We start from the raw sequence: 25,732 nt of genomic DNA on the forward strand, positions 1-25,732 counted from the left end.
AACCGTAAAGAGTTTCTAAAACTGTTGTTTCGGGCGTTAGCCCTTCGTCAGAGCGAATAGATGAGTTGTGGGTTCTGTGTGTGTGCGTGTGTGTGTGTGCGTGTGTGTGTGTGTGTGTGTGTTAATACGCAGGGAACATGGGAACAGAGTAATGAGAAAAGACAAATTAGTTGAATTAAGAGCGTTTATGATACGATGAGGATTAGGGGTTTATTTACAGATTATTTTAAGTACACTTCCGCATATACTGGATTTTGATTCTAAAGTATTGGCATCATCCATGAAACGTATAACTGAAGGGTTGAGGCCGCCAAGGCCATTCTCTGCCCGGAGTTACAACCGTGTAAGCCATGCAGATGAAATTTTATAGGATCCCAGTTTTCTTCTTGGAGCCTGTACCGCCCCTTACCTGCCGGAAAAGCAGGAAGGACTTTTGTCACAAATTAGGAGCATGACCTTTTTTTTTTTTTTTTTTTCCTTGTTAATGCATCCTTTTCCCATCAGCACATTGGTCATAATTTTGCTAATCCAATAGGCAAAGGTCAGTTTAAGTAACATCTTCATCAATCAAATACATTTAAGGTTTGCTTTAGCTCTTACGTTTAAGACCCAGGAAAAAAACATTTTCAGCTTTATCAGAAAAGAAAATTTATAGGATATATTTTATACAGTTTCATCTCCAACGAGGACATAAAGCAATTCTAAAGTCGATTGTCTTTAGTTGATAGATAAGTGTAGTTTTAGTTGACTTGTGCATTTTTTTAATCATTTTTCTTGTAACACAGACCAAGGCGTTGAAGATGTAAGTGATGGAGAGTTTGAGACTGCTTCTGACGAATTGATGAAGATAATGATGAAAAACGGGAAAATGAAGATGGAGAATTTGACGAAATGAGTCATGAAGAAGACGGGAGTGATGCTCAAGAATGAAAGGAAATAATCGATGAAGAAGACGAGACAAGTAAAAGTTTATCACTAAATTTAGTTGACAAGAAAACTGAGTTCTGTTTCCGCTCCTTGGATAAAAGAAAGATCCAAGTTACCATGCATATTTCTTCTCCGTGGGACGGAACTCGTGAAATGGTTATCTAGGTTAAGAATACAGCTCCCAAAATTACACTCAGTACACTGATGATACTGGTAATAGCCATATAACTTTTTGAGTCCTAAGGCTGGAACAAACTGGGGATACTCGAGCAATTTAGCTCTCCGTCAACAGAGAACAATAAGATGGGATGCGATGACACGATTGTTTGATGAATAAATCTTGACCCTTTTTTGTTTCATTATTTGGTAATTTTAACTAAATGTTTTTTGAAAAGCTTTCCGGAAAAAAAAAATAGCCATGGCCCTTTTTATTTCATTATTTGAGAATTTTACCCATATTTTCTAGCGTTCCGTTCATTTCTCAAGCAACACCAACCATACAAAATAACACTGATAGGAAGAAGAATATGACATTCGCAGAGGGAAGAAAAGCCGGTAGGGCAAGCGACAAAAAGACCATCCCCCCCGCCCCCCTTAGCTCAAGATCTGCCATTCATTGCGGTACATAAATGAAAGAAAACATAGGGAAGGACCTCGCGTAAGTAACCGAAAGCAAAGCGACAACGAGACAAAGTTTCAGAAACATTTTCATGTGCCAAGTTAAGAAAAAATACAAATGAAGTTTAAGCCCTTATTTGACTTTGCTTTATATCATCTCATGGATTTGACATGGGTGTTGAGTAGCACAAAAAATTAAAGTGTCGTAACGTCATGCTTTTAAATTTTGTGTGTATATTTGAACACCTGCTGGAGTCCGTTTTGAGTTGTCAGATCGACATCTTCGGCATTATCTAATAAAAGCTGAAAAGAGATGCTTTTACGCCTCAGATACTTTAATAATTTAAATATTCTCAATTATTCTAAACTATTTATATATTCAGTTCATTCCGCGAGTCATGGCGATAAATCGAATATAGAGATAATTAAGTTCACAACGATTTCTTTTATCAAATGTTTAATCAACTATTCACGCCATTAGTTGGTTATTTGACTATTATCTTGTGGCATTTATTGGCTTTTTTCATTCCGAATTTCATCACAATCAGAAGAATCGTCTAACGCTTCAATAACAGCTCGATATCACATCTAAATGAGAAAGAAAAAGGACTAGATAGAGTGAACCATCTTAATGAATGACCCTAATCCCCCCTTACCCTAGTTGAAAAGCACAACCAAACACAATAAGAAATAAAATGAGATACATTCAAATAAGATGAAATTAAAGAAAATAGTGCCCTTGTTGATAAATTAAACATTCAAACGGTTAGACATCTTTTCAGTAACGTTTAAATTTTCTGACTTAGTGTTTAACTTTAATTCGAAGAATTGCAAACAACATTTTGCAAATAGATATGGGCTTTTAACCCTTCTTATCCAGAAATTTCTCTTTATGTAAATAGGCTAGCTCGATTTTAACTCCATAATATTAAGGAGAGAAGGAAGATATATTTGGTTCTTGCCTTGGGAAAAACCAGTGAACTGTGCTATGAGAAAAAAACTAAGCAAACACAGGCTGCTGGGCAGCAGGTCCATCAATGAGGAAAGATAATGGTACGTTTTATGAGTGATATTTACCACTATCTTTATATATCAATTTATCTTTTTGTTCGTCAATCACTTTAATCAACAAAGTGACTGGAAATGACAGGATTATCGTCACGAACTTCCGATATTCAATTTTCAGATAAAGTAATATCGGAACGTTTGTCGCTGAACGACCGATGGATGTTGGCGTTGAACTCAATGCTGTACAAATATATTTAAAAAGGATCATTCTATGGTTTCCTTCATACCTTTTCAGAATGTGAAAATCTATTTGGCTTTTAACATGTACTTTGCTATGGATTTTGTAGACAGATTTATTGGATTATTGCCCAATTGGGTAAAGTTTATAGAGAATGCAGCAATAAAACGCTTATCAACAAGAGAGTGATATGAACTAAGTCCGTTCACAATATGGAAATCCATATAGACACGTATTCTGGTAACAAATGATATGGTGGTCTAGTTTAATTTCAATATATGATAGTAGACAGTTTTGGGAATCTTCCCAATTGTCCACTTGAGGAGGCTCTATGAGGTTTTTGCTCAATGTTGGTGCGCGCGCACCTGATGAAATCTGAAATTTAAAATATTCGAATTCCTTGATTCTGATTGCTCCTTTTTTCGTAACAAGCTCGACCTGCCCTCTCTTTTTCGTGATGGTTAAGAACGGTTCCTACTTCTAAACATTGGTTAAGGCTTTTTTTAAGGCTCATGTATCTTGCACGTCTTTGTCGCTCACAGGCTAATATTTCTGTGAGTCTAAATCTTTAAAACAATATACCAATTCTGCAAAAGACACGTTCATTCAGGTTAGATGAACAATATACACTGTAGTATGCTATGTCTTTAGTTAAGTATGTCACGTCCCAATCGTGAAAAAATTGGTTGTCCCCTGACGTGTTAGAATTTGGTTTTATTACCTTCTGCAGGCCATGTTTTAGTCTTGCGAAATAATTATTTCTGTTCTTTTGTGAGCAGCTAATGTTTCTTAAAAAAACTGATTTTCAAGGACAGGTAGCCTCGATAATCTGTTTAACACTTGGAGTCCATCTCAATTTTTAGGGCAACGTCCCTGGAAAGCTCTTAAATCATTTGGCAATTGCTAACAGTATTGAGGTTATCGTTTCTGGAAAGCCTGAACTGATTGAATTTCGTTTTGTTATATTTAGTAGGCTATTCCCTACTCTTGCAGAATACATGAATGAAAAAGAAAAATTATTTCTGTGGTTTTGTGAGCTACTAATTCCTCTTCAACCAAACATGATTTTCATGGACAGTTTTCCCCAATGATTTATTCAGCACCTAGAGCCCATTAATTTGTTTTAGGCATCTATTCTGATAATTCTGACTTACTCTCATGGAGAGAATCCTTGCAGCGCTTCCGTGTGGACTTCTATTACAATTTGATCTGATAAAAAGCAAATTTTCGAACTTCGCCGATGTAGCAAGGGAAAAAACAATACTGCATTCTAGCTCTGTAAAGAGATTCCTCAAGGTATCAGACCCCCATAAACAAAAACACTGTCATTGCTTGAGTAAAACAGATATCAGTAGAGATATGTTCCTAAACACACCCAAGAAGACTTTAAAAAAAGTCCCAAAGCTTTTAAGACAAAATTGAAGGTAGCGCGCAAAGAAATTTTCTAAATACCTTCAACGCTTTAAAGGTGTAAAAGTTTCACAAAGTCATCGTCAAGTTGAAAGATTGTCGGAACTTGCCAATATTTTGATTACAATTGAGATGGGCACGACTATTTCTGGATATATTTGGAGGAATTTAAGAAGGGCAAAAAATGGTGATACTGTAAAGAGTTCGGTCTTTCTTTTTCCTCAAGAAAAACAAAAATACAGGAATTAATATTTGCAAAATAGATTTGATTTTCCATACCCAATTTTAGTCTTTTTTACTGAATTTAACCTTGATTCATTAAAATTACTTCAGTCAGAGAAGTTAAAACTTCCTTTTTTTATGTATAAAGAAAGATTTACATGCTCTTTTGATCATTTTCATTGTTGATATCCCAACACAGCAGTGATCAACAGGAATATCGTTACATGTATTCAATATAGACCTAAGTACTAATCTAGTAATAGATCTAATTTTACGCACTTGGTTTCCTCTAATTGTATGCTCCTTACGTTGTTGTCAAGCATTAACAATCAATCATTAGTTCTTTTAGACGTTGCTCTCTCAACAATTCTTTAATTAAAACTGATCGACAACAGTCTTGCCCTTTTTTTGATAAGGGAAGGGTTCCTATTTTGATGCTATAAGTGTAATATCTAAGCAGCAAGACATTTTCATCGAAGTACTTCAGTTTTCGGTGAAGCTTTGCAATTGAAGCTACTCAGGACATAAAATCAAATATTTTAGACGAGAAAATTGCCGAACTATGTAACACCAATTTGTCATAGAGAATTCTAAATACAACTTTTTAGAATTTAAATAATGTACCCAGAAAAACCTTCCTCTCGTATCAAAACTCTATTTCTATTTATTCTACTCGTTGAGGCTTCCGTAAAATAATGTAAAATAATGCTGTTCCGTAGACTTGTTCTAGTTTCTCCCGTTGACTGTTTGCCATTTGCCCTACCTAGATGCTTAAACCATAGGAAAGAGGTGAAATTTCGGTTGGTAGGATAATTGTAATATTTATATGAAGTTCATTTCATCGAGATGCTAATCAGTGAGACCCTAGTATTAAATCTGCCTAGGACAAAAAATTAGAAATATCAGACCAGTAAATTATCCAACCATGTAACATGAAATTGACGTATTAGTAAGTCTAAATATAACTGTTCTTAATTTAGAAGTTCGATTATCGGATGAGATTTCAAAATAATTAAAACGAAAAGAGAGACATCCCGTATCACAACATTATTCCAAACTTAAAGGTTTCTGTCTGATAGTGTTGTTCCGTAAAATTGTTCTTGATGCAGTTTGTTATCTCCCGTGCGCACTAACTTCAAGGTCAACCTCTCTATTTTTAGCCTTAGACTATTAAGAGTGCTTGAAGAGTGCTTCGACACCTCCATGCCTTTGTCTTGTCACCTATTGCACCATATAATACTACTTTTATTTTTCCTGTTTTTAATTCTTCCCTAATTAATTTCATGCAAAGCACGCAATGTAATGTATTGAGTTTTGGTTCTACAGTATTGGCCTCTCTATGAATCCCATAAATGAACCAATGAGGGTGTCACCAAAGCCATTCTCTGCCAGGAGTTAAAACGGATTCAGCCATGCAGATGAAACTTTTGTTGATCACCTCTTTCCTTCTTGGAGCCTGTACAGCCTCTTACCTGGCAGAAAAGCGGGAAGGTATTGGATCAAAATTATGAGAGCATGATTATTTTTATTAGATCATTCATTCCTTTTTCCATCAGTCCAATGGTGTTACTTTTACTAAGTACTCTTTTTTCCCTTCCCTAGATGCTCCTCTGAGTGAGGATACAGGTCAGTTTAAGAAGCTACTTAGTTACTTTTTGAAGCCTGATTAAAAAAAAAGTTTTACAAAAAAAGATAAGAATACTCATAAGAATTATCTTCAATACATTTCTCACGAAGGTGGATAAGAAAGCAACTCTAAGTCTCCAGCGTACTTTGATTTTCACATTTAATCGATTTTTTTTTACTTTCTTTTTCCCCATAAAATAGCCCAAGAAGTTGAAGATCTGAATGACGAAGACTTCGGGACTGCCTCTGATAAATTTGACAGAGAGAATGATGAGGAGCCGGAAAATGAAGATGAAGCCTTTGAAGAATTAAGAGATGAAGAAAACGGGATGGATACTAAGGAATTAGAAGAAATGAACGATGAAGACGAAGAGACAGGCAAGAGTTGATCATTAAATTTCGTTAACGAGAAAACCGAGTTCTGTCTCCGCTTCGGAGATGAGATCTAAGTTATAATGTCAATGGAGAGAGTTTGGAATTTTTCTACTCATCGGGAAGAAACTCGTGAAAGAATCGTGCAGGATAAACAGGGGTAACTTTAATTGTCATTTTCTGCATCAAACAAGTTTTTTAAGCAGGTTTTGGTTGACAACAGTTGAAAGTTGGTATGAAAGGTAGTATGGGGAGGAACAAAAGCTGATTCTTGCGAGATTTATATTTCAATCGCAAAATACGAATCAAGGAAAAGAATACTGCTCACTACACTGATTATACCGAAAGGATCCGTATAATGTCTGAATTTGTCTTATCATAGGGATTACTGGGCGATTTACTTCCTTGGAAACAAAGAAAAATTACGTAGGACATGATGACACAATTATCAATTAAGTAAACTGTAAGGAAAGCACTTTCTAACCAGATGTTATGATTTTTGTTCCATCAGATGAAGATGAAGTTTCTGAGGATCCGAGACCGGTGCCAAGAAAGTCAAAAAAGAAATATGGTAAAGTTATTCAACATTTCTTGATCTTACATCTTGATCTTATATCTTGATTTTTGATCTATGAAACGTTCTTGCTCGCGCACGATTTGTATTCGGTCAGGTGGCCGAATATCCCCCAGCTAAAACTGAGGCATAGTCAAGGCTATCACCCAACTGATAGGCTTTTATTCAAGAAGATATAGGAGAAAATGGGAATTTTCCGTTTGTTCATAAAATCGTACTGGAGAACGCTCAAAAGAAAACATCCGACGCGCGCTGCAAAATGTTTGAAGGATAATAATTACAAAGGCTCTATTTTACACGAAAATGCACTCGTGTATTTGTCCTTCGAAGCAGATTTCGCATCTTCGAACAGATAATGTCCGAGGATAAATATTCCTGTATATTTTTACGTCAAATAGAGGCTATTGTTTCCACCTTGCCAAGAAATGATTAAAGCAACATCATTATTATATCACACAATTATTTCGTTAAATTTGGAAGAAATCTTAATGAATGGGCCTTTTGTCTGATTCTGAGATTTTTATGTTCGATAATCCATCGTTTAATATTAATGGTCTAAAGTATTTTTTTCGTAATTATTTTAGGTTATTTGTATGGGAAAGGAAAAGGCTACCGCAAGTACCGTAAAGGACCCTACCGAAAAAAACTTAGGAAAAGCTACCGCAAAGCCTACCGTAAATATCGTGGCCGAAAGGGTTACTACCCAAAAAAAGGAAAAGGTTACGGCTACCGCTACGGCTACCGCCACCCCTACTAGCCCTACAGTCGTTAGAATGGTGAGTCTTTCACAAATATCGATTAAAGATTGCTACAAGCTTGTAATAGCGCTGAAAATTGAAGGCATTTTTTAAACAAGAAATGCATGTACTGGTCGTTGTTCAGTTTTCTCTCTGATACTTGTAACATGCCATAGATAACTACGCTTGTCCCAATTGGCCTCACTACTCACTAAAGTAACTTTAGAAATGACACTTTCTCATTTTCTTTTCGCTATTTCAGGTTAGGCGAAAATGATTAGACTGGACCAAGACTCACGCAAGATGAATAAAGTTGCTTTAAAGTCATAGCTGAAATTGTAGCTTTAGAAGCGTTAAATAAATTTTTTTGGTTCAATTGACATCCTTGTTCTCTTTTCTTATTTCATTTTATTTATTTATCTGCTGCAAACCGCAAGCTACACAATTCACGTCACAATTGAGCAAATTCTGAAATAAATGATTTGAATTTTTTCATCTTATCCTAAACGTTTATCAGCACGCTTTATCACTACTTTCCTGCTGTTTCAACCTTTAGTGGCGTTCATTTGTCAAACAACAACCGCATAATACAACATGAATAAAAGAAAATAATTCTAGTTTTCCAAAAACTTGAAAAAATTGTGGTACTGCGTCTGTGAGGAGTAAAACTAGATCATTTGGCTTCATCAGCTTAGATGATAATGTAAACTGATAACCGTAAAGATTGTCAAATTTGGCGTTTGGAGCTCACGATTTAGCGTAAACCCCCAAAATAAAAAAAAATAAACATTGCTTAATTTGTTGCGCTGGATTTGCGTAACATTGCCAAATTGTTGCGCTAGATTTGCGTAACATTTCCTGTTTGCGAGTGTTTTTTGCAGTTTTCACCTCAATTTGAACGTGATTTGTACTGTAAATGTCCAGTATATTCGTTGTTCTATTTTGTTCATCTTGTTAAATCCCTGATGAAGTCTGTGTGATCAGACGAAACCGGTTGGATAATAAACCAAGTTGACAAGATCTGTTGCTGTATGCTTCTCACTAGCTTTTATTTTTAAACATAAAATAAAAAAGAAAAAAAAATTAGCAGTGATTGGTAACTGGTGGTATGACATTGATTCTGATAACATCCTTAATTGTCCACGTTCCAATTATTATTTCCTAACTCAGCTGAATCAACTCTTAGATAATACCACTTCAAATTAAAGTGTCTCTCTATGTTTCATTGTAATATCAAAAGTCTTCCAAAGCATTTTTCTGTATTGAACGAGTTCTTACATTCTGTCAACCGCAAGCCTGATGTCTTAGCTATTACTGAAACGAGACTATCAAACCGGACAGTAACAAATGTTGATATCCTCAATTATGATTTCTTCCACACCAACCCACTAAAACAGACTAGCGGTACTGGGCTATGTCTCGAAAAATCCTAATACCATTCATGGTCCTGATTTAAAGTTTACTATACCATTGGACGAATCATCCTGGTGAGAAATAACGTCAGAGAATGGGAGACCTAATATAATTCTTGGTTCCTTTTTCCATCATCCTACTTATAATTTACCTACTTTTACTTTTGAATTTAAAACTTTGCTTTAAGAGGCAATTCAGTATAAGATATATATTCTTGGGGATCTTAATATAGATCTCCGGGAATACAGTGAGCATTTATTATCTGAAGAGTAACTAAATATGCTCTATTTCAACAATCTACTACCTTTATTATAACAAAACCAACCAGGCTCGCTTATCATACTTCTACTCTGATTGACCACATTTACAGTGTGGATGCCGGCATGCTCTTGTTGATGTCTCAGATCATTCTATTACCGGTGCTTGATCCATAAATATCAAGGTATAAGAGAGCATTCTCTTTCGTGATTATAACAACTTTGATGTGGACCAGTATGTTAGAGATGTTGATACGGTTGATTTGATCAATGTATATAATGAATCCAATGATATTCACGAGGAAGCTGCTAATTGTATAAGTATACTCAAGCAAAATGCAAACAAGCATGCACATGTAAAGACATAGGAGACCATTGGCCAAACCATGGCTTACTAAAGGTGTATTGACTACAGTTAAGCATAGCCAGAAGTTATCACACTTCCTCAGGAGAGATCCTGATAAGATAAAAGAATATAAGCTTTATGCTAATACACTAAACATAATCAAAAACCAAGCTGAGAATAATTTCTACTATCAGCACTTCAAATTCTATCAAAATTATCTTAAGAACACCTAGAAGCTCAAAGGCACATTAGTCAAGAGAAAAAATAAAGGCCCAAATTGTACTGTTAGGATTGAAAGGAATTGCATAGAGCTTACTAATCAATTAGATATTGCTGACCAGTTCAATCAGCATTTTATTGATGTCGTTCCTAATTTGGCAAAAACTGTTTATAATACTGCTGGAGTTCCATGTGGACTTATCAATCATTCTCCTTTACATAGTTTTTTTTTTCTGTCTCCTGTGAAAGAAGAGTGCGTTGCTGACTTTTTCTCTAGTTTAAATGATAAGAAATCGTCACTAGATGTTCCAAATAAATCAGTTAGATTAGCCTCTAAATCCTCTCCTAACCATTTGCATTTATTTTCAATAATTCAATCTCTACTGGCATTGTGCCTGATTATTTAAAGTTTCAAAGTAACTTCTGTTTTTAGAGGTGGAACTTTGTCTGATCCTAGTAAAAACCAGCCAATAGCTACACTATCCCCGTTCAGCAAGATCTTGGGGCGAGTCATTTATGATCAGCTAGTGAAATACCTTGATGAGCACGATGTAATATTTAGAAACCAGTCTGGCTTGAGAAAAAGCCATTCCACTGAGCGAGCGAATATGGAGGTCAATGATAATCTGAAGGCCTCTATTGACAGAAATTTTATATCTTGTGGCTTTTTCTTAGACTTCTCAAAAGCATTTCATACAGTAAATATTCAAATATTGTGACAAACTCTACAAATATGGTATCCGTGGTAAGCCACGTGATTGGCTTGCAAGTTATCTCTAAGATCGCAAGCAATTTCTTCAAATTGTGAATGAAAAGTCATGTTTATTAGAGATGACTTGTGGTGTACCACAAGTATCTACTTCAGGCTCATTTTTTTTTTATTCATATCAATAACATTGCCAATTCATCTAACAAATTGTCCTTTCGCCTTTTTGCTGACGATGCTAACATCTTCCATACTTCAGATGACATAAATGATATTGAATCAGTTATGAACTGTGGAACTATTAATTAAACTATCGGTTAACATGAAAAAAACTAACTTCATGTTAACCTCACCCAGTAAAAATGTTACCCCTATAAAATGTTTTTAATTTACAGCAGATGACTTGCATTAAGTACCTTGGTATTTATATGACCAAAAATTGAATTGGAAAGATAAAAAAACCCATGTTAAAACCAAAGCCCAGGTAGCTAAAAATATTTGGGTCTTATATAAATTAAGACACTACGTGAGTATACATGTTTTCAAACAACTTTATTATACACTGATATATCCTTATTGAAATTATGCGGTTGTAGTGTGGGGAAATACTTATTCATCAAATCTAAACAAGTTGTGTTCTCTTTAAATAATTGCATTCGTTGTATGTTTTTTGCTTATAGTAGAGAGTCATTCCACGTTTTCTATAAGCTTCTTGCTATTCTTAAATTTGATAATATTGTTAAACTGAGTACGTGCCTACTCGCACATAAGATATTGAACAAGTGTTCCAGTATTCCTTTCCTGTTTTATGATTCTCTCAGAACAGTTTCTAGCCCGCACAAGTATAACGCCAGATTCAACACTGTCAAATTTACCTTTGTATATGTAGCCTCTAAATCATGGGAAACGGTACTAACAAACTGGAAACAGCTCTCCATTGATGGTTTTAAAAAGCGTTATAAAAATCATCCCTTCAAACATTAGTCACAGTTCTAAATTCCCGACTAAAAGTCACTTTGAAATCATATTTATGTAAGTAATCTTAATGTAATATGGCCATTTCGTTTTCATAACACTTCTTGCCTTGTTAAGTAGTTTAATTATTATTCCTTTCCTGTGTTCCTTTCTTTACTTGTAAATAAACAGCAGCTAACTGGAAAGCTTTGCTACGTTGGATGTTGCATACTGATTCAAAAATTGTACATATAGTTATATAATCTATATCAATTCCGTTTTTCTGTAGTTTCCTTTTTTTTTCTTTTTTTCTGCTTGTACCTGAATCGTGTGAATAAAAATATTGTCATTGTTGTCATCGTCACTGTCATTAAAAGTTCTGGACGGATATAAAGCTTCACGCTTAGCTACCTGCATTCTCCCAATTGCTATCATGGTACGGTTCTTGGCTCAGTTTATGTACAAAGGAAACTTTAATTCCGCAGCGCGGTGGAGGTATGATAACATGGGCGATATACCTTTATTGACTGTCCTTGGTAGAAAATCTCGGAGTCATGCTGCAAAGTGAAAGTTTCGAGAAAATGCTACTACTAATGCATGACGGAGAATCGTTTTAAGTTTTCAGTTCTGAGATTTTATAATCAGAAAAATTCCCCAGAGTCAGACTTAAGTAAATATTGAACACTCTCAAAGTGAATGACAACTTAATGGATAATTTTGGAAAATCTTATCGGTTCCTGGAAACCGTACTGACCGCTTCTTTATTTGGATATTCCTTTTCGTCGGTGATCGATGATAACTACTCTCCAGCTAGACCACTTGGTTTCCGTCATTAATTGTAGACCTGGCTCCTTAACATTATCTTAGTCAGAAAAGTTAAAACTTCCTTTTGTGTATGTATAAAGAAAGATTTCCATGCTCGTCTGATAATTTTCATTGTTGATGTTCTAACACAGCAGTGTTAAACAGAAATATCGTTACATACATTCAATATTGACCTAAGTACTAATCTAGTATTAGATCTATCTTTACGCACTTGGTTCCCACTAATTTGTTTGCTCCTTACGTTGTTGTCAAGCATTAAAACTCATGCAGTAGCTCTTTTAGACGTTGCTCTTTAAACCATTCTCTTATTAAAACTGAGTGACAACAGTTTTACTCTTTTTGATTGGGGAAGAGTTCAAATTTTGATGTTATGACTGCAATATCCAAGCAGCAGGTCATTTTCACCGAAGTACTATTCGGTGAAGCTTTGTAATTAAAACTACTCAGGACATGAAATCAAAAATATTAGACGAGAAAATTGCTGAACTTTATAACATCAATTTGACATATTGAATTCTAAATACAATTTTCAGAATTATGAAAGTTCAATTTTGTCTGATATTTTGATAATGGTACCCCAAAAAAGCTTCCTCTCCGATCAAAACTCTATAATTTATGTGATTATTTTACTTATTAAGACTCCCGTATAATAGTCTTTTTCCGTAGAATCGTTCTTGTTTCTCCTGTTGACTGTTAGCCATTTGCCCTGACTACATGCTCAACCCTAAGAAAAGAGCTGGATAATTGCAATATTTAGTAGAAGGTCATTTCATCGAGATCCTAATCAGTGAGACTCTATTATCAAATTTACGCAGGAATAAAATATTAGAAATATCGGACGAGAAAATTGTCGAACCGTGTAGCATCAAATCGGCGTATTCGTAACTCTTAATTTAGAAGTTAGATTTTTGGCTGACATTTCAAAATAGTCAAAACGAAAGCAGGGAAATTTTATTCCGATCTCCAAGGCTTCTTCTCTTCTTGTGTTGTTCCGTAAAATTGTTCTTGATGCAGTTTAATGTCTACCGTGCGCACTAACTTCAAGGTCAACCTCTCTATTTTTAGCCTTAGACTATGAAGAGTGCTTGAAGAAACATATTCTCGAAACCTCCATGCCTTTGTCTTGTCACCTATTGCATCATAAAATACTACTTTTATTTACCTATTTTTTATCCTCCCCTAGTTAATTTCATGCAAAGTATGCAATGTTATGTAATGGGTTTTGGCTCTACACTATTAGCATCTCAGTGAAACCCATAAATGGAACGATGAGGGTATCACAAGAGCCATTGTCTGCCCGGAGTTAAACGGCTTCAGCCATGCAGATAAAACTTTTGTTGATCACTTCTTTCCTTCTTAGAGCCTGTACAGCCTCTTACCTGGCAGAAAAGCGGGAAGGTATTGGATCAAAATTATGAGTGCATGATTATTTTTCTCAGACCATTCCTTTTTCCACCCATTCAATGGTGTACTTTTACTAAGAACTCTTTTTTCCTTACCTAGATGCTCCTCTGAGTGAGGATACAGGTCACTTTAGGAAGCTACTTAGTTACTTTTTGAAGCCTGATTAAAAAAAAAAACCAGAAAATATAAGAATACTCATAAGAATTATCTTCAATATAGTTCTTACGAACGTGGATAAGAAAGCAACTCTGAGTCTCTTAGTGCCGAGACTCTCTCCACTTAATTACCGGTCTGGTTGTATTTAAATGAAAACCAGCGTATTCTACTTTTCATCTTTAATCATTTTTTTTTTTGCCTTCTCTTTTCCCCCTAAACAGCCCAAGAAGTTGAAGATCTGAATGAAAAAGACTTCGATACTGCCTTTGATAAATTTGACGGAGAGAATGATGAGGAACCGGAGAATGAAAATGAAGCATTTGACGAGTTAAGAGATGAAGAAAACGAGAGGGATGCTGAGGAATTAGAAGAAATGAACGATGAAGACGAAGAGACAGGCAAGAGTTGATCATTAAATTTAGTTAACATGAAAACCGAGTTCTGTCTCCGCTTCAGAGATGAGATCCAAGTTATAATGTCAATGACGAAAGTTTGGAATTTTTCTATCCATCGGGAAGAAACTCGTGAAAGAACTGTTTAGGAGTAATGGTCATTTTCCGCATTAACCAAGATTTTTTAAAGCAGGTTTTGGTTGAGAACAGTTGAAAGTTGGTATTAAATTCATTACGGGATGGAAAAAAAGTTCAACTCTTGCCAGGTTTTTATTTCAATCGCAAATAAGAATCAAGGAAAAGAATACAGTAACTTCTCGCTACACTGATTATACTGAAAGGATCCATATAATGTATGAATTTGCCTTCTCATAGGGATTACCGGGCGGTTTGCTTCTTTTGGAAACAAAGATCAATTATTTTGGAAATGATGACATAATTATCAATGAAGTAAACCGTAAGAAATGTACTTTATAAACAGATGTTGTTATTTTTTGTTCCATCAGATGAAGATGAAGTCTCTGAGGATCCAAGACCGGTGCCAAGAAAGTCAAGCTAGAAATATGGTAAAGCTATCAACATATCTTGATCTTTTATCTTGATCTTACATCTTGATTTATGATCTATGAAAATATAGCATTTTATAGCTGTAACAGAAGATGGGAAATGTGTGTTTGTTCATAAAATCGTACTAGAGAACGGTCAAAAGAAAACATCCGGCGCGCGCTGCAAAATGTTTGAAGGATAATAATTACAAAGCCTCTATTTTACGCGAAAATTTGCTCCTATATTTGTCCTTGAACGTTATCTGTTCCTCGAAGCTCGCAGTTTTCCTCGAGATTCGCTCTCGGAAACTGTTCGCATCTTGGCAAAGATAATGTCCGCGGATAAATATCCGTTTATATTTTCGCACCAGATAGAGGCTACTGTTTGCATTTAGCTAAGATATAATTAAAGCAACAGGATTATATTATATCAGACAATTACCTTGTCAAATTTGGAGAGAAATTTTCATGAATGGGCCTTTTTTCTGATGATGAGATTTTTATGTTCGATAATCTATCGTTTGATTTAATGGTTTAAAGTATTTAATTTCGTAATTATTTTAGGTTATTTGTATGGGAAAGGAAAAGGCTACCGCAAATACCGTAAAGGACTCTACCGGAAAAAACCTGGCAAAAGTTACCGTAAAGGTTACCGTAAATATCGTTTCCGAAAGGGTTACTACCCCAAAAAAGGAAAGGGTTACGGCTACCGCTACCCATACTACCTCAGAGGTCATTAAAATGGTGAGTCTTTCACAATTATCGATTAAAGACTGCTACAAGCTTGCAATCGCGCGGAAAATTGAAAACATTTTTCAATCAAGAATTGCATGTACTAGTCCTTGTTGAGTTGTCTCTCTACTACTTATAACATTCCATCGATAAGTACGCTTGTCTCAACTGGCCTCATTACTCACTAAAGTAACTTTAGGAAGGACACTTCCTCACTTTGTTTTCTCTATTTCAGGTTAGGCGAAAATGATTAGAATGGACCACGACTCACGCAAGATTAAGAAAGTTGCTGTAAAGTCATAGCTGAAATTGTAGCTTTAAAAGCGTTAAATAAATTTTTTTTGGTTCAGTTGACATCCTTGGTCTCTTTGTTATTTACTTTCATTTTATTCACTAATTTATTTGTCTGCTGAAAACCGCAAGCTACACAATCCACATTGCAATTGACTAAATTTGATTTGAATTTTTTCATCTTGTCCTAAACCTTTATCAGCACGCTTTATCACTACTTTCCTACAGTTTCAACCTTTAGCGGCATTGGTTTGTCTACAACAACCACGTAAAACAACACGAATGAAAGAAAATAAAACCAGTTTTTCAAAGACCCTTAAGTCATGTATGACTAAACATTGTGATACCTGATCGCAAAATAAGATAATAAATCTTCAGTCCATACACGTAGGAAATAAGATTGAAACGAAACTGAACAAGACGCTTGAATTGGTTGCGAGGCTGGGGCAATGTAAATTGAGTAGTGATTTTTATCTGAATTTAATCCCCTATATATTATGCAAGTACTTAACTCCAAGGAATAAGCTGGAATAAAGCGGCGCCTGAAAATAATTTGGCTTTATCAGCTAAGTTGATAATGTGAATTGGTAACCATAAAGAGTTTCTCAAGCTGTTGGCTCGGATGTTAGCTCTTCGTCAGAGCGAATAGATGAGTTGTGGGTTTTGTGTGTGTGTGTGTGTTAATAAGCAGGGAACATGGGAACATAGTAACGAGAAAAGACAAATTAGTTGAATTAAGAGCGTTTATGATACCGTGGGGATTAGGAATTTATTTACAGATTATTTCAAGTACACTTCCGCATATATTGGATTTTGATTCTAAAGTATTGGCATTATCCATGAAACGTTGAGGCCGCCAATAAGGCCATTCTCTGCCCGGAGTTACAACCGTTTAAGCCATGCAGATGAAATTTTATTGGATCACAGTTTTCTTCTTGGAGCTTGTACCGCCCCTTACCTGGCGGAAAAGCAAGAAGGACTTTTGTCACAAATATAGGAGCATGACTCTTTTTTTGTCTTTTTTTTTTCTCCTTGTTAATTCATCCTTTTCCCATCAGCACATTGGTCATAATTTTGCTAATACAATTGACAAAGGTCAGTTTAAGTAGCTTCTTTATCAATCAAATACATTTAAGGTTTGCTTTAGCTCTTACGTTTAAAACCCAGCAAAAAATCATTTTCAGCTTTATCAGAAAAGAAAATTTATAGGATATATTTTAAACAGTTTCATCTCCAACGAGGACATACAGCAATTCTAAGGTCAATTGTAAAGTGGAGCCCTTGCTATCCAATGACTGGTTTGATTGTCTTTAGTTGATATATAAGTGTAGTTTTAGTTGACTTGTGCATTTTTTTAATCATTTTTTTCTTGTAACACAGCCCAAGACGTTGAAGATGTAAGTGATGACGAGTTTGAGACTGCTTCTGACGAATTGATGATGAAGCTAATGATGAAGAACGGGAAAATGAAGATGGAGAATTTGACGAAACTGAGTCGTAAAGAAGACGGGAGTGATGCTCAAGAATGAAAGGAAATAACCGTTGAAGAAGAGGAGACAAGTGAAAGTTTATCACTAAATTTAGTTAACAAGAAAACTGAGTTCTGTTTCCGCTCCTTGGATAAAAAAAAGATCCAAGTTACCATGCATATTTCTTCTCCGTGGGACGGAACTCGTGAAATAGTTATCAAGTTTAAGAATTCAGCTTACACTTAATTACACTCAGTACACTGATGATACTGGTAATAGCCATATAGCTTTTTGAGTCCTAAGGCTGGAATAAACTGGGGATACTCGGGCAATTTAGCTCTTCGGCAACAGAGAACAATAAGATGGGATGCAATGACACGATTGTTTGATGAATAAATCTTGACCCTTTTTTATTTCATTATTTGATAATTTTAACCAAATGTTTTATGAAAAACTTTCCGGAAAAAAAAATTGCCATGACCCTTTTTATTTCATTATTTGAGAATTTTACCCATACGTTCTGGCGTTCCGTTCATTTCTCAAGCAACACCAACCATACAAAATAACACTGATAGGAAGAAGAATATAACATCCGCAGAGGGAAGAAAAGCCGGTAGGGCAAGCAACAAAAAGACCTTCCCCACCCCCCCCCCCCCCCAAGCTCAAGATCTGCCATTCATTGCGGTACATAAATGAAAGAAAACATAGGGAAGGACCTCGCGTAAGTAACCGAAAGCAAAGCGACAACAAGACAAAGTTCTAGAATCATTTTCATGCGCCTCAAAGTTAAGACAAAACACAAATTAAGTTTAAGCCCTTTGCTTTCATCTCATGGATTTGACATGGGTGTTGAGTAGCACAAAAAATTAAAGTGCCGTAACGTCATGCTTTTAAATTTTGTGTGTATATTTGAACACCTGCTAGAGTCTGTTTTGAGTTGTCAGATCGACATCTTCGGCATCATCTAATAAAAGACGAGAAGAGATGCTTTTAGGCCTCAAAAACTTTAATGCTTTAAAGTCTTAATTATTTTAAACTATTGATGTATTCAGCTCATTTCGCGAGTCATGGCGATAATCGAATATTCAGATAATTCAAGTTCACAACGATTTTTTTATCAAATGTAATCGACTATTCCAGCCATTAGTTTGTTATTTGACTATTATCTTGTGGCATTTATTTGCTTTTTTCATTTAGAATTTCATCGCATTTAGAAGAATCGTCTAACGCTTCAATATCAGCTCGATATCGCATTCAAATGAGAAAGAAAAAGGACCAGATAAAGTGAACCATCTTAATGACTGACCTTTATCCCCCCCTTACCCCAGAAGAACACAACCAAACACAATAAGAAATAAAATGAGATGCAATCAAATAAGATGAAATTAAAAAAGATAGTGCCCTTGTCGATAAATGAAACATTCAAATCGTTAGACATCTTTTCTGTAACGTTTAAATTTTCTGACTTAGTGTTTAACTTTTATTTGAAGAATTTTGCAAATAAATATTGGCTTTTAACCCTTCTTATCCTGAATTTCTCTTCATGTAAATAGGCTGGCTCGATTTTAACTCCATAATATTTAGGAGAGAAGGAAGATATATTTGGTTCTTGCCTTAGGAAAAACGAGTGAACCGTTCTATGAGAAAAAAACTAAGCAAAACACAGGCTGCTGAGCAGCAAGTCCATCAATAAGGAAGGATAATGGTACGTTTTATGGGTGATATTTACCACTATCTTTACCTATCAATTTATCTTTTATTCCTCAATCACTTTAATCTACAAAGTGACTGCAAATGACGTGATTATCGTCAAGAACTTCTAATATTCAACTTTCAGATAAAGTGATATCGGTGTGTTTGTCACTGACCCACAAATGGATGGATGATTGAACTCAAGGCAGTGCAAATATATTTAAAAAAGATCATTCTATGGTTCCCTTCATACTTTTTCAGAACATGAAAATCTATTTGGCTTTTAACATGTATTTTGCCATGGATTTTGTAGACAGATTTATTGGATTATTGCCCAATTGGGTAAAGTTTATAGAGAATGCAGCAATAAAATGCTAATGAACAAGAGAGCGATATAAACTAAGTCCGTTCACAATATGGAAATCCATATAGACACGTATTCTGGTAACAAATGATATGGTGGCCTAGCTTAGTTTCAATATGTGATAGTAGACAGTTTTGGGAATCCTCCCACATGTAAAGTCATCTCTTTGTGCTGAATGCATGGGGCATTAAGAAATACTCTTTTGGAGTTAAGTGCAGTCCACTTTAGTTTTTGCTTTGCGCGTATATTCGGAACATGTTCAGGTGATGTGTGACTCGATGGCAAATGACACAACAAGATCTGCATCTCAGAACTGAACCTACAGTAAGCCTAATACAACTTCAAGAAATCGACTCAAACCACATGGCTGGAGAACAGGAAAATATTGGAAGAACGAAATAAACTGTTTTTGGAGATTTCTTAATGCAACAAAAAGAAAAAAAAGAAAGTAATAATAATTATTATTGTAATAAAAGGTCAAAAAATGGAAAAATAGAAAAATTAATCGAGTGAGAATTTCACTTTCTGACTTGTGATTGAAAAACGATATGGTGAACTGACACAACAGGCATAATTTTCACGAAATTGTCCACTTGAGGAGGCCTCATAAGGTTTTTGCTCAATGTTGGCGCGCGCGCCAGCCTAATGAAATCTGAAATTTAAAATATTCGAATTCCTTCACTCTGTTTGCTTCATTTTTTGTAACAAGCTCTACCTGCCCACTCTTTTTCGTGATGGTTAAGAACGGTTCCTACTTCTAAACATTGGTTAGGGCTTTTTTTAAGGTTCATGTATCTTACACGTCTTTGTCGCTCGCAGGCTAATATTGCTGTGAGTCTAAATCTTGAACACAATATACAAATTCTGCAAAAGACACGCACACATTCAGGTGAGACGAACAATATATCCTGTAGTATGCTATGTCTTCAGTTAAGTATGACACGTCCCAATTGTGTTAAAATTTGTTGTTCCCTGACGTGTTAGAATTTGGTTTTGTTACCTTCTGCAGGCTATTTTTTAGTCTTGCGAAATAATTATTTCTCTTTTTTTTGTGAGTGGCTAATGCTTCAAATTCTTTCATCAAGAAAATAATATCTAAGGACAGGTGGCCCCGATGATCTATTTAACATTAAGGGTACATCTCAACTGTTAGACTCACGTCAGTGGAAAGTTCTTGAATTATTTAGCAATTGCGAACAGCATTGAGGCTATCCTTTCTGGAAAGCCTGACGTGATTGAATTTCGTTTTGTCATATTTAGCAGGCCATTCTCTAATCTTGCAGAATAAATAAATGAAAAAGAAAAATTATTTCTGTAGTTTTGTGAGCGACTACTTCCTCTTTAACCAAAACATGATTTTCAGGGACAGTTTTCCCCAATGATGTATTGAGCACCTAGAGGCCATTAATTTGTTTTAGGCTCACGTCAGTTCAAAGCATTTAAATCGATAAGCAATTGTTAACAACACTGAGTTCATCTATTTTGATAATTCCGACTCACTCACAAGGAGAGAAACCTTGTAGCGCTTCCGTCTGGACTTCTATTACAATCTGATCTAATAAAAAGCAAATTTTCGAACTTCGCCGATGTAGCCAGGGAAAAAACAATAGTGCATTCCAGCTCTGAAAAGATATTCTCAAGGTATCAGACCCCCACAAACAAAAACACTGTCATTGCTTAATTAAAAGAAATATCAATAGAGTTATCCGCCTAGTATTTACAATAAACACACCGAAGAAGACTTTAAACAAATCCTAAAGCTTTTAAGGCAACATTGAAGGTAGCGCACAAATAAATTTTATGATTACTTTCAACGTTTTAAAGGTATAATAGTTTCACAAAATCATCGTCAAGTTGAAGGATTGTCGAACTTGCCAATATTTTGATTACAATTGAGATGGGCACGGCTATTTCTGGATATATTTGGAGGAGTTTAAGAAGGTGCAAAAAATGGTGATACTGTAAACAGTTCGGTCTTTCTTCTTCTCAAGAAAAACAAAAATACAGGAATCAATATTTGCAAATAAATTTTATTTTCCATACCCGATTTTAGTCTTTTGTACTGAATTTGACCTTGATTCATTAAAATTACTTCAGTCAGAAAGGTAAAAACTTCCTTTTGTTTATGTAGAAAGAAAGATTTACATGCTCTTCTGACCATTTTCATTGTTGATATCCAACACAGCAGTGATCAACAGGAATATCTCTTCATGTACTCAATATAGACTAAGTACTAATCTAGTAATAGATCTAATTTTACATACTTGGTTTCCACTAATTTGTTTGCTCCTTACGTTGTCGTCAAGCATTAACAATCAATCATTAGTTCTTTTAGACGTTGCTCTCTCAACAATCTTCTTATTAAAACTGATCGACAACAGTTTTACTCTTTTTTTTAATTAGGGAAGAGTTCCTATTTTGATGTTATAACTGCAATATCTAAGCAACAGGAAATTTTCATCGAAGTACTTTTCGGTGAAGCTTTGCAATTGAAACTACTCATGACATAAAATAAAAAAATATTAGACGAGAAAATTGCCGAACTATGTAACATCAATTTAACATATAGAATTCTAAATACAACGTTTTAGAATTTTGAAAGCTCAATCTTGACTGTAACCAGAAAGAGCTCTTCTCGTATCAAAACTCTATATCTGACTATTCTACTCGTTGAGGCTTCCGTAAAATAATACTGTTCTGCAGAATTGTTTTAGTTTCTCCTGTTGACTGTTTGCCACTTGCCCTACCTAAATGCTTAACCCAAGAGCTGAAATTTCGGTTTGGTAGGATAATTGCAATATTTAGCTGAAGGTCATTTCATCGAGATGCTAATCAGTAAGACCTTATTATTAAATCTACACAGGACAAAAAATTACAAATATCAGACCAGTAAATTGTCAAACCATGTAACATGAAATTGACGTATTCGTAAGTCTAGATATAACAGTTCTTAATTTAGAAGTTCGATTTTCGGCTGAGATTTCAAAATAAACAAAACGAATAGAGAGACATCTCGTATCACAACATTATCCCAATCTTAGAGGCGTTTGTTTCATAGTGTTGTTCCGAAGAATTGTTCTTGATACAGTTTATTGTCTGCCATGCGCACTAACTTCAAGCTCAACCACTCTATTTTTAGCCTTAGGCTATTAAGAGTGCTTGAAGAATCACATTGTCGACACCTCAATGCCTTTGTCTTGTCACCCATTGCACCATATAATACTATTTTTATTAACCTATTTTTAATCCTCCCCTAATTAATTTCATGCAAAGCACGCAATGTAATGTATTGAGTTTTGGTTCTACCGTATTGGCATCTCTATGAATCCCATAAATTGACCGATGAGGGTGTCCAGAGTTAAAACGGATTCAGCCATGCAGATGAAACTTTTGTTGATCAGCTGTTTCTTTCTTGGAGCCTGTACAGCCTCTTACCTGGCAGAAAAGCGGGAAGGTATTGATCAAAATTATGAGAGTATGATTATTTTTATTAGACCATTCCTTTTTCCATCAGTCCAATGGTGTTACTTTTACTCAGTACTCTTTTTTTCCTTCCCTAGATGCTCCTCTGAGTGAGGATACAGGTCACTTTAAGAAGCTACTTAGTTACTTTTAGAAGCCTGATTAAAAAAAAGTTCTACCAGAAAAGATAAGAATACTCATGAGAATTATCTTCAGTACAGTTCTCACGAACGTGGATAAGAAAGCAACTCTAAGTCTCCTAGGAAGAGCCGAGACTCTCTCCACTTAATTACCGGTCTGGTTGTATTCAAATGAAAACCGGCGTTGGTTGATTTTCACCTATAATCGGTTGTTTTTGCCTCCTTCCCCCCCCCCCCCTAAAATAGCCCAAGAAGTTGAAGATCTGAATGACGAAGACTTCGAGACTTCCTCTGATAAATTTGACGGAGAGAATGATGAGGAGCCGGAAAATGAAGATGAAGTATTTGACGAATTAAGAGATGAAGAAGACGAGAGGGATGCTAAGGAATTAGAAGAAATGAAGGATAAAGACGAAGAGACAGGCAAGAGTTAATCCTTAAATTTAGTTAACAAGAAAACCGAATTCTGTCTCCGCTTCGGAGATGAGATCCAAGTTATAATGTCAATGGCGAGAGTTTGAAATTTATTATTCTTATTGGGTAGAAACCCATGAAAGAACCGTTTAGAATAAACTAGGGTGACTTTAATGATCATTTTCTGCATCGAGCAAGTTTTTTAAGAAGGTTTGAGTCGACAACAGTTGAAAGTTGGTATGAAATGTAGTATGGGAAGGAACAAAAGCTCAACTCTTCCGAGGTTTTTATTTCAATCACAAATAAGAATCAAGGAAAAGAATACTGCTCGCTACATTGACTATACCAACAGGATCCATATAATGTCTGAATTTTTCTTATCATAGGGATTACCGGGTGATTTACTTCTTTGGAAAAAAAAGATCAATTACGTGGGACATGATGACACAATTATCAATGAAGTAAACTGTGAGAAAAGCACTTTCTAACCAGATGTTATGATTTTTGTTCCATCAGATGAAGATGAAATTTCTGAGGATCCAAGACCGGTGCCAAAAAAGTCAAAAAAGAAATATGGTAAAGTTATTCAACATTTTTTTGATCTTATATCTTGATCTTATATCTTGATTTATGATCCATGAAACGTTCTTGCTCGCGCACGATTGATACTAGGTGAGGTGGCCGAATACCCCCCAGCTAAAACTGGAGCATAGTCAAGGCTATCACCCAACTGATAGGTTTTAATTCAAGAAGATATAGCAGAAAATGGGAATTATCCGTTTGTTCATAAAATCGTACTGGAGAACGCTCAAAAGAAAACATCCGACGCGCGCTGCAAAATGTTTAAAAGATAATAATTACAAAGCCTCTATTTTACACGAAAATATACTCGTATATTTGTCCTTTGAAGCTCACAGGTTTCCTCGAGCTTCGCTCTCGGAAACTGTTTGCATCTTGGAACAGATAATGTCCGAGGATAAATATTCCTGTATATTTTCACGTCAAATAGAGGCTATGATTAGAGCAACATCATTATAACATCACACAATTATTTTGTTAAATTTGGAGAGAAATCTTAAGGAATGGGCCTTTTGTCTGATTCTGAGATTTTTATGTTCGATAATCCATCGGTTGACATTTAATGGCCTGAAGTATATTTTTTTCGTACTTATTTTAAGGTTATTTGTATTGGAAAGGAAAAGGCTACCGCAAGTACCGGAAAAAACCTAGGAAAAGCTACCGTAAAGCCTACCGGAAATATCGTGTCCGAAAGGGTTACTACCCAAAAAAAGGAAAGGGTTACGGCTACCGCTACCCATACTACCCTTACGGTCATTAGAATGGTGAGTCTTTCACAAAGATCGATTAAGGATTGCTACAAGCTTGTAATCGCGTAGAAAATTGAGGGCATCTTTTAAACATGAAATGCATGTGCTAGTCCTTGTTGAGTTCTCTCTACTACTTGTGACATTCCATAGATAAGTATGCTTGTCGCAACTGGCCTCATTACTCACTTAAGTAACTTTATGAAGGACTCTTTCTCACTTTGTTTTCTCTATTTCAGGCTTGGCGAGAATGATTAGACTGGACCAAGACTCACGCAAGATTAAGAAAGTTGCTTCAAAGTCATAGCCGAAATTGTAGCTTTAAAAGCGTTAAATAAATCTTTTTGGTTCAATTGACATCCTTGTTCTTTTTTTTTATTTCATTTTGTTTATTGATTTATTTATCTGCTGCAAACCGTAAGCTACACAATCCACATCACAGTTGACTAAATTCTGAAATAAATGATTTGAATATTTTCATCTTGTCCTAAACGTTTATCAGCACGCTTTATCACTGCTTTCCTGCGGTTTCAACCTTTAGTGGCATTCATTTGTCAAACAACTACCACATAATACAACATGAATGAAAGAAAATAATGCTAGGTTTCCAAGTCATATAGCATTCATAGTCATACATGACTAAATATTGTGATATTTGATCGGAAAATAAGATTAGAAATCTTCAGTCCATACTTGTAGGTGATAAAATAGAAATGAAACTGAACTAAAGGCTTGAGTTAGTCGCGAGGCTGGGGAAACGTAAATAATTTGGAGTGATCTTTATCAGGGTTGAATTTAATCCCTTGTTATAACTATTATACAAGTTCTTAACTCCAACGAATAAGGCAGGATAAAGCGGTGCCTGAAAATAAAGATCGTATTAATCATCCTTTT

At 35.3% G+C, this 25,732-nt stretch overlaps 1 protein-coding gene, 1 long non-coding RNA gene and 2 pseudogenes across 4 annotated transcripts; all 4 read left to right on the top strand.

Moving 5' to 3' along the window:
• The first annotated feature begins 5,802 nt into the window (after nt 1-5,802).
• On the top strand, nt 5,803-8,112 carry LOC149040873 (uncharacterized; annotated as a pseudogene). The gene is made up of 6 exons (XR_016179141.1): nt 5,803-5,914; nt 6,026-6,049; nt 6,251-6,427; nt 6,939-6,992; nt 7,580-7,771; nt 7,995-8,112. The product of XR_016179141.1 is annotated as an uncharacterized LOC149040873 (transcript).
• On the top strand, nt 7,961-9,770 carry LOC149040874 (uncharacterized; annotated as a pseudogene).
• Nucleotides 9,771-13,756: 3,986 nt separating this feature from the next.
• On the top strand, nt 13,757-25,195 carry LOC149040875 (uncharacterized). 2 transcript variants are annotated; one of them, XM_089180341.1, is made up of 5 exons: nt 13,757-13,850; nt 14,234-14,410; nt 24,030-24,089; nt 24,692-24,856; nt 25,078-25,195. In XM_089180341.1, exons 1-4 carry the CDS (start codon nt 13,772-13,774, stop codon nt 24,850-24,852), a joined length of 477 nt encoding a protein of 158 aa, XP_089036467.1. In that variant the 5' UTR covers nt 13,757-13,771; the 3' UTR covers nt 24,853-24,856; nt 25,078-25,195. The 2 variants fall into 2 exon arrangements, with proteins under 2 accessions (XP_089036467.1, XP_089036465.1); XM_089180339.1 differs by lacking the exons at nt 13,757-13,850; nt 14,234-14,410 and adding exons at nt 22,747-22,951; nt 23,346-23,522.
• LOC149040876 (uncharacterized) lies at nt 14,908-16,035 on the top strand. Its single transcript, XR_016179142.1, has 2 exons — nt 14,908-14,970; nt 15,917-16,035. It is a non-coding gene; the product is annotated as an uncharacterized LOC149040876 (long non-coding RNA).
• Nucleotides 25,196-25,732: the final 537 nt, after the last annotated feature.

The sequence above is a fragment of the Pocillopora damicornis genome, chromosome 8, assembly GCF_964200805.1.
Source record: "Pocillopora damicornis chromosome 8, jaPocDami1.2, whole genome shotgun sequence".
In the NCBI taxonomy this organism is placed as follows: domain Eukaryota; kingdom Metazoa; phylum Cnidaria; class Anthozoa; order Scleractinia; family Pocilloporidae; genus Pocillopora; species Pocillopora damicornis.

Coding starts and splice junctions, on each gene's coding strand:
- LOC149040875 (XM_089180339.1), top strand. CDS start 22,840: ATGAGGGTGTCCAGAGTTAAAACGGATTCAGCCATGCAGATGAAACTT. Junction 22,952..23,345: donor CCTGGCAGAAAAGCGGGAAG/GTATTGATCAAA, acceptor CCCCTAAAATAG/CCCAAGAAGTTGAAGATCTG. Junction 24,090..24,691: donor AAAGTCAAAAAAGAAATATG/GTAAAGTTATTC, acceptor ACTTATTTTAAG/GTTATTTGTATTGGAAAGGA.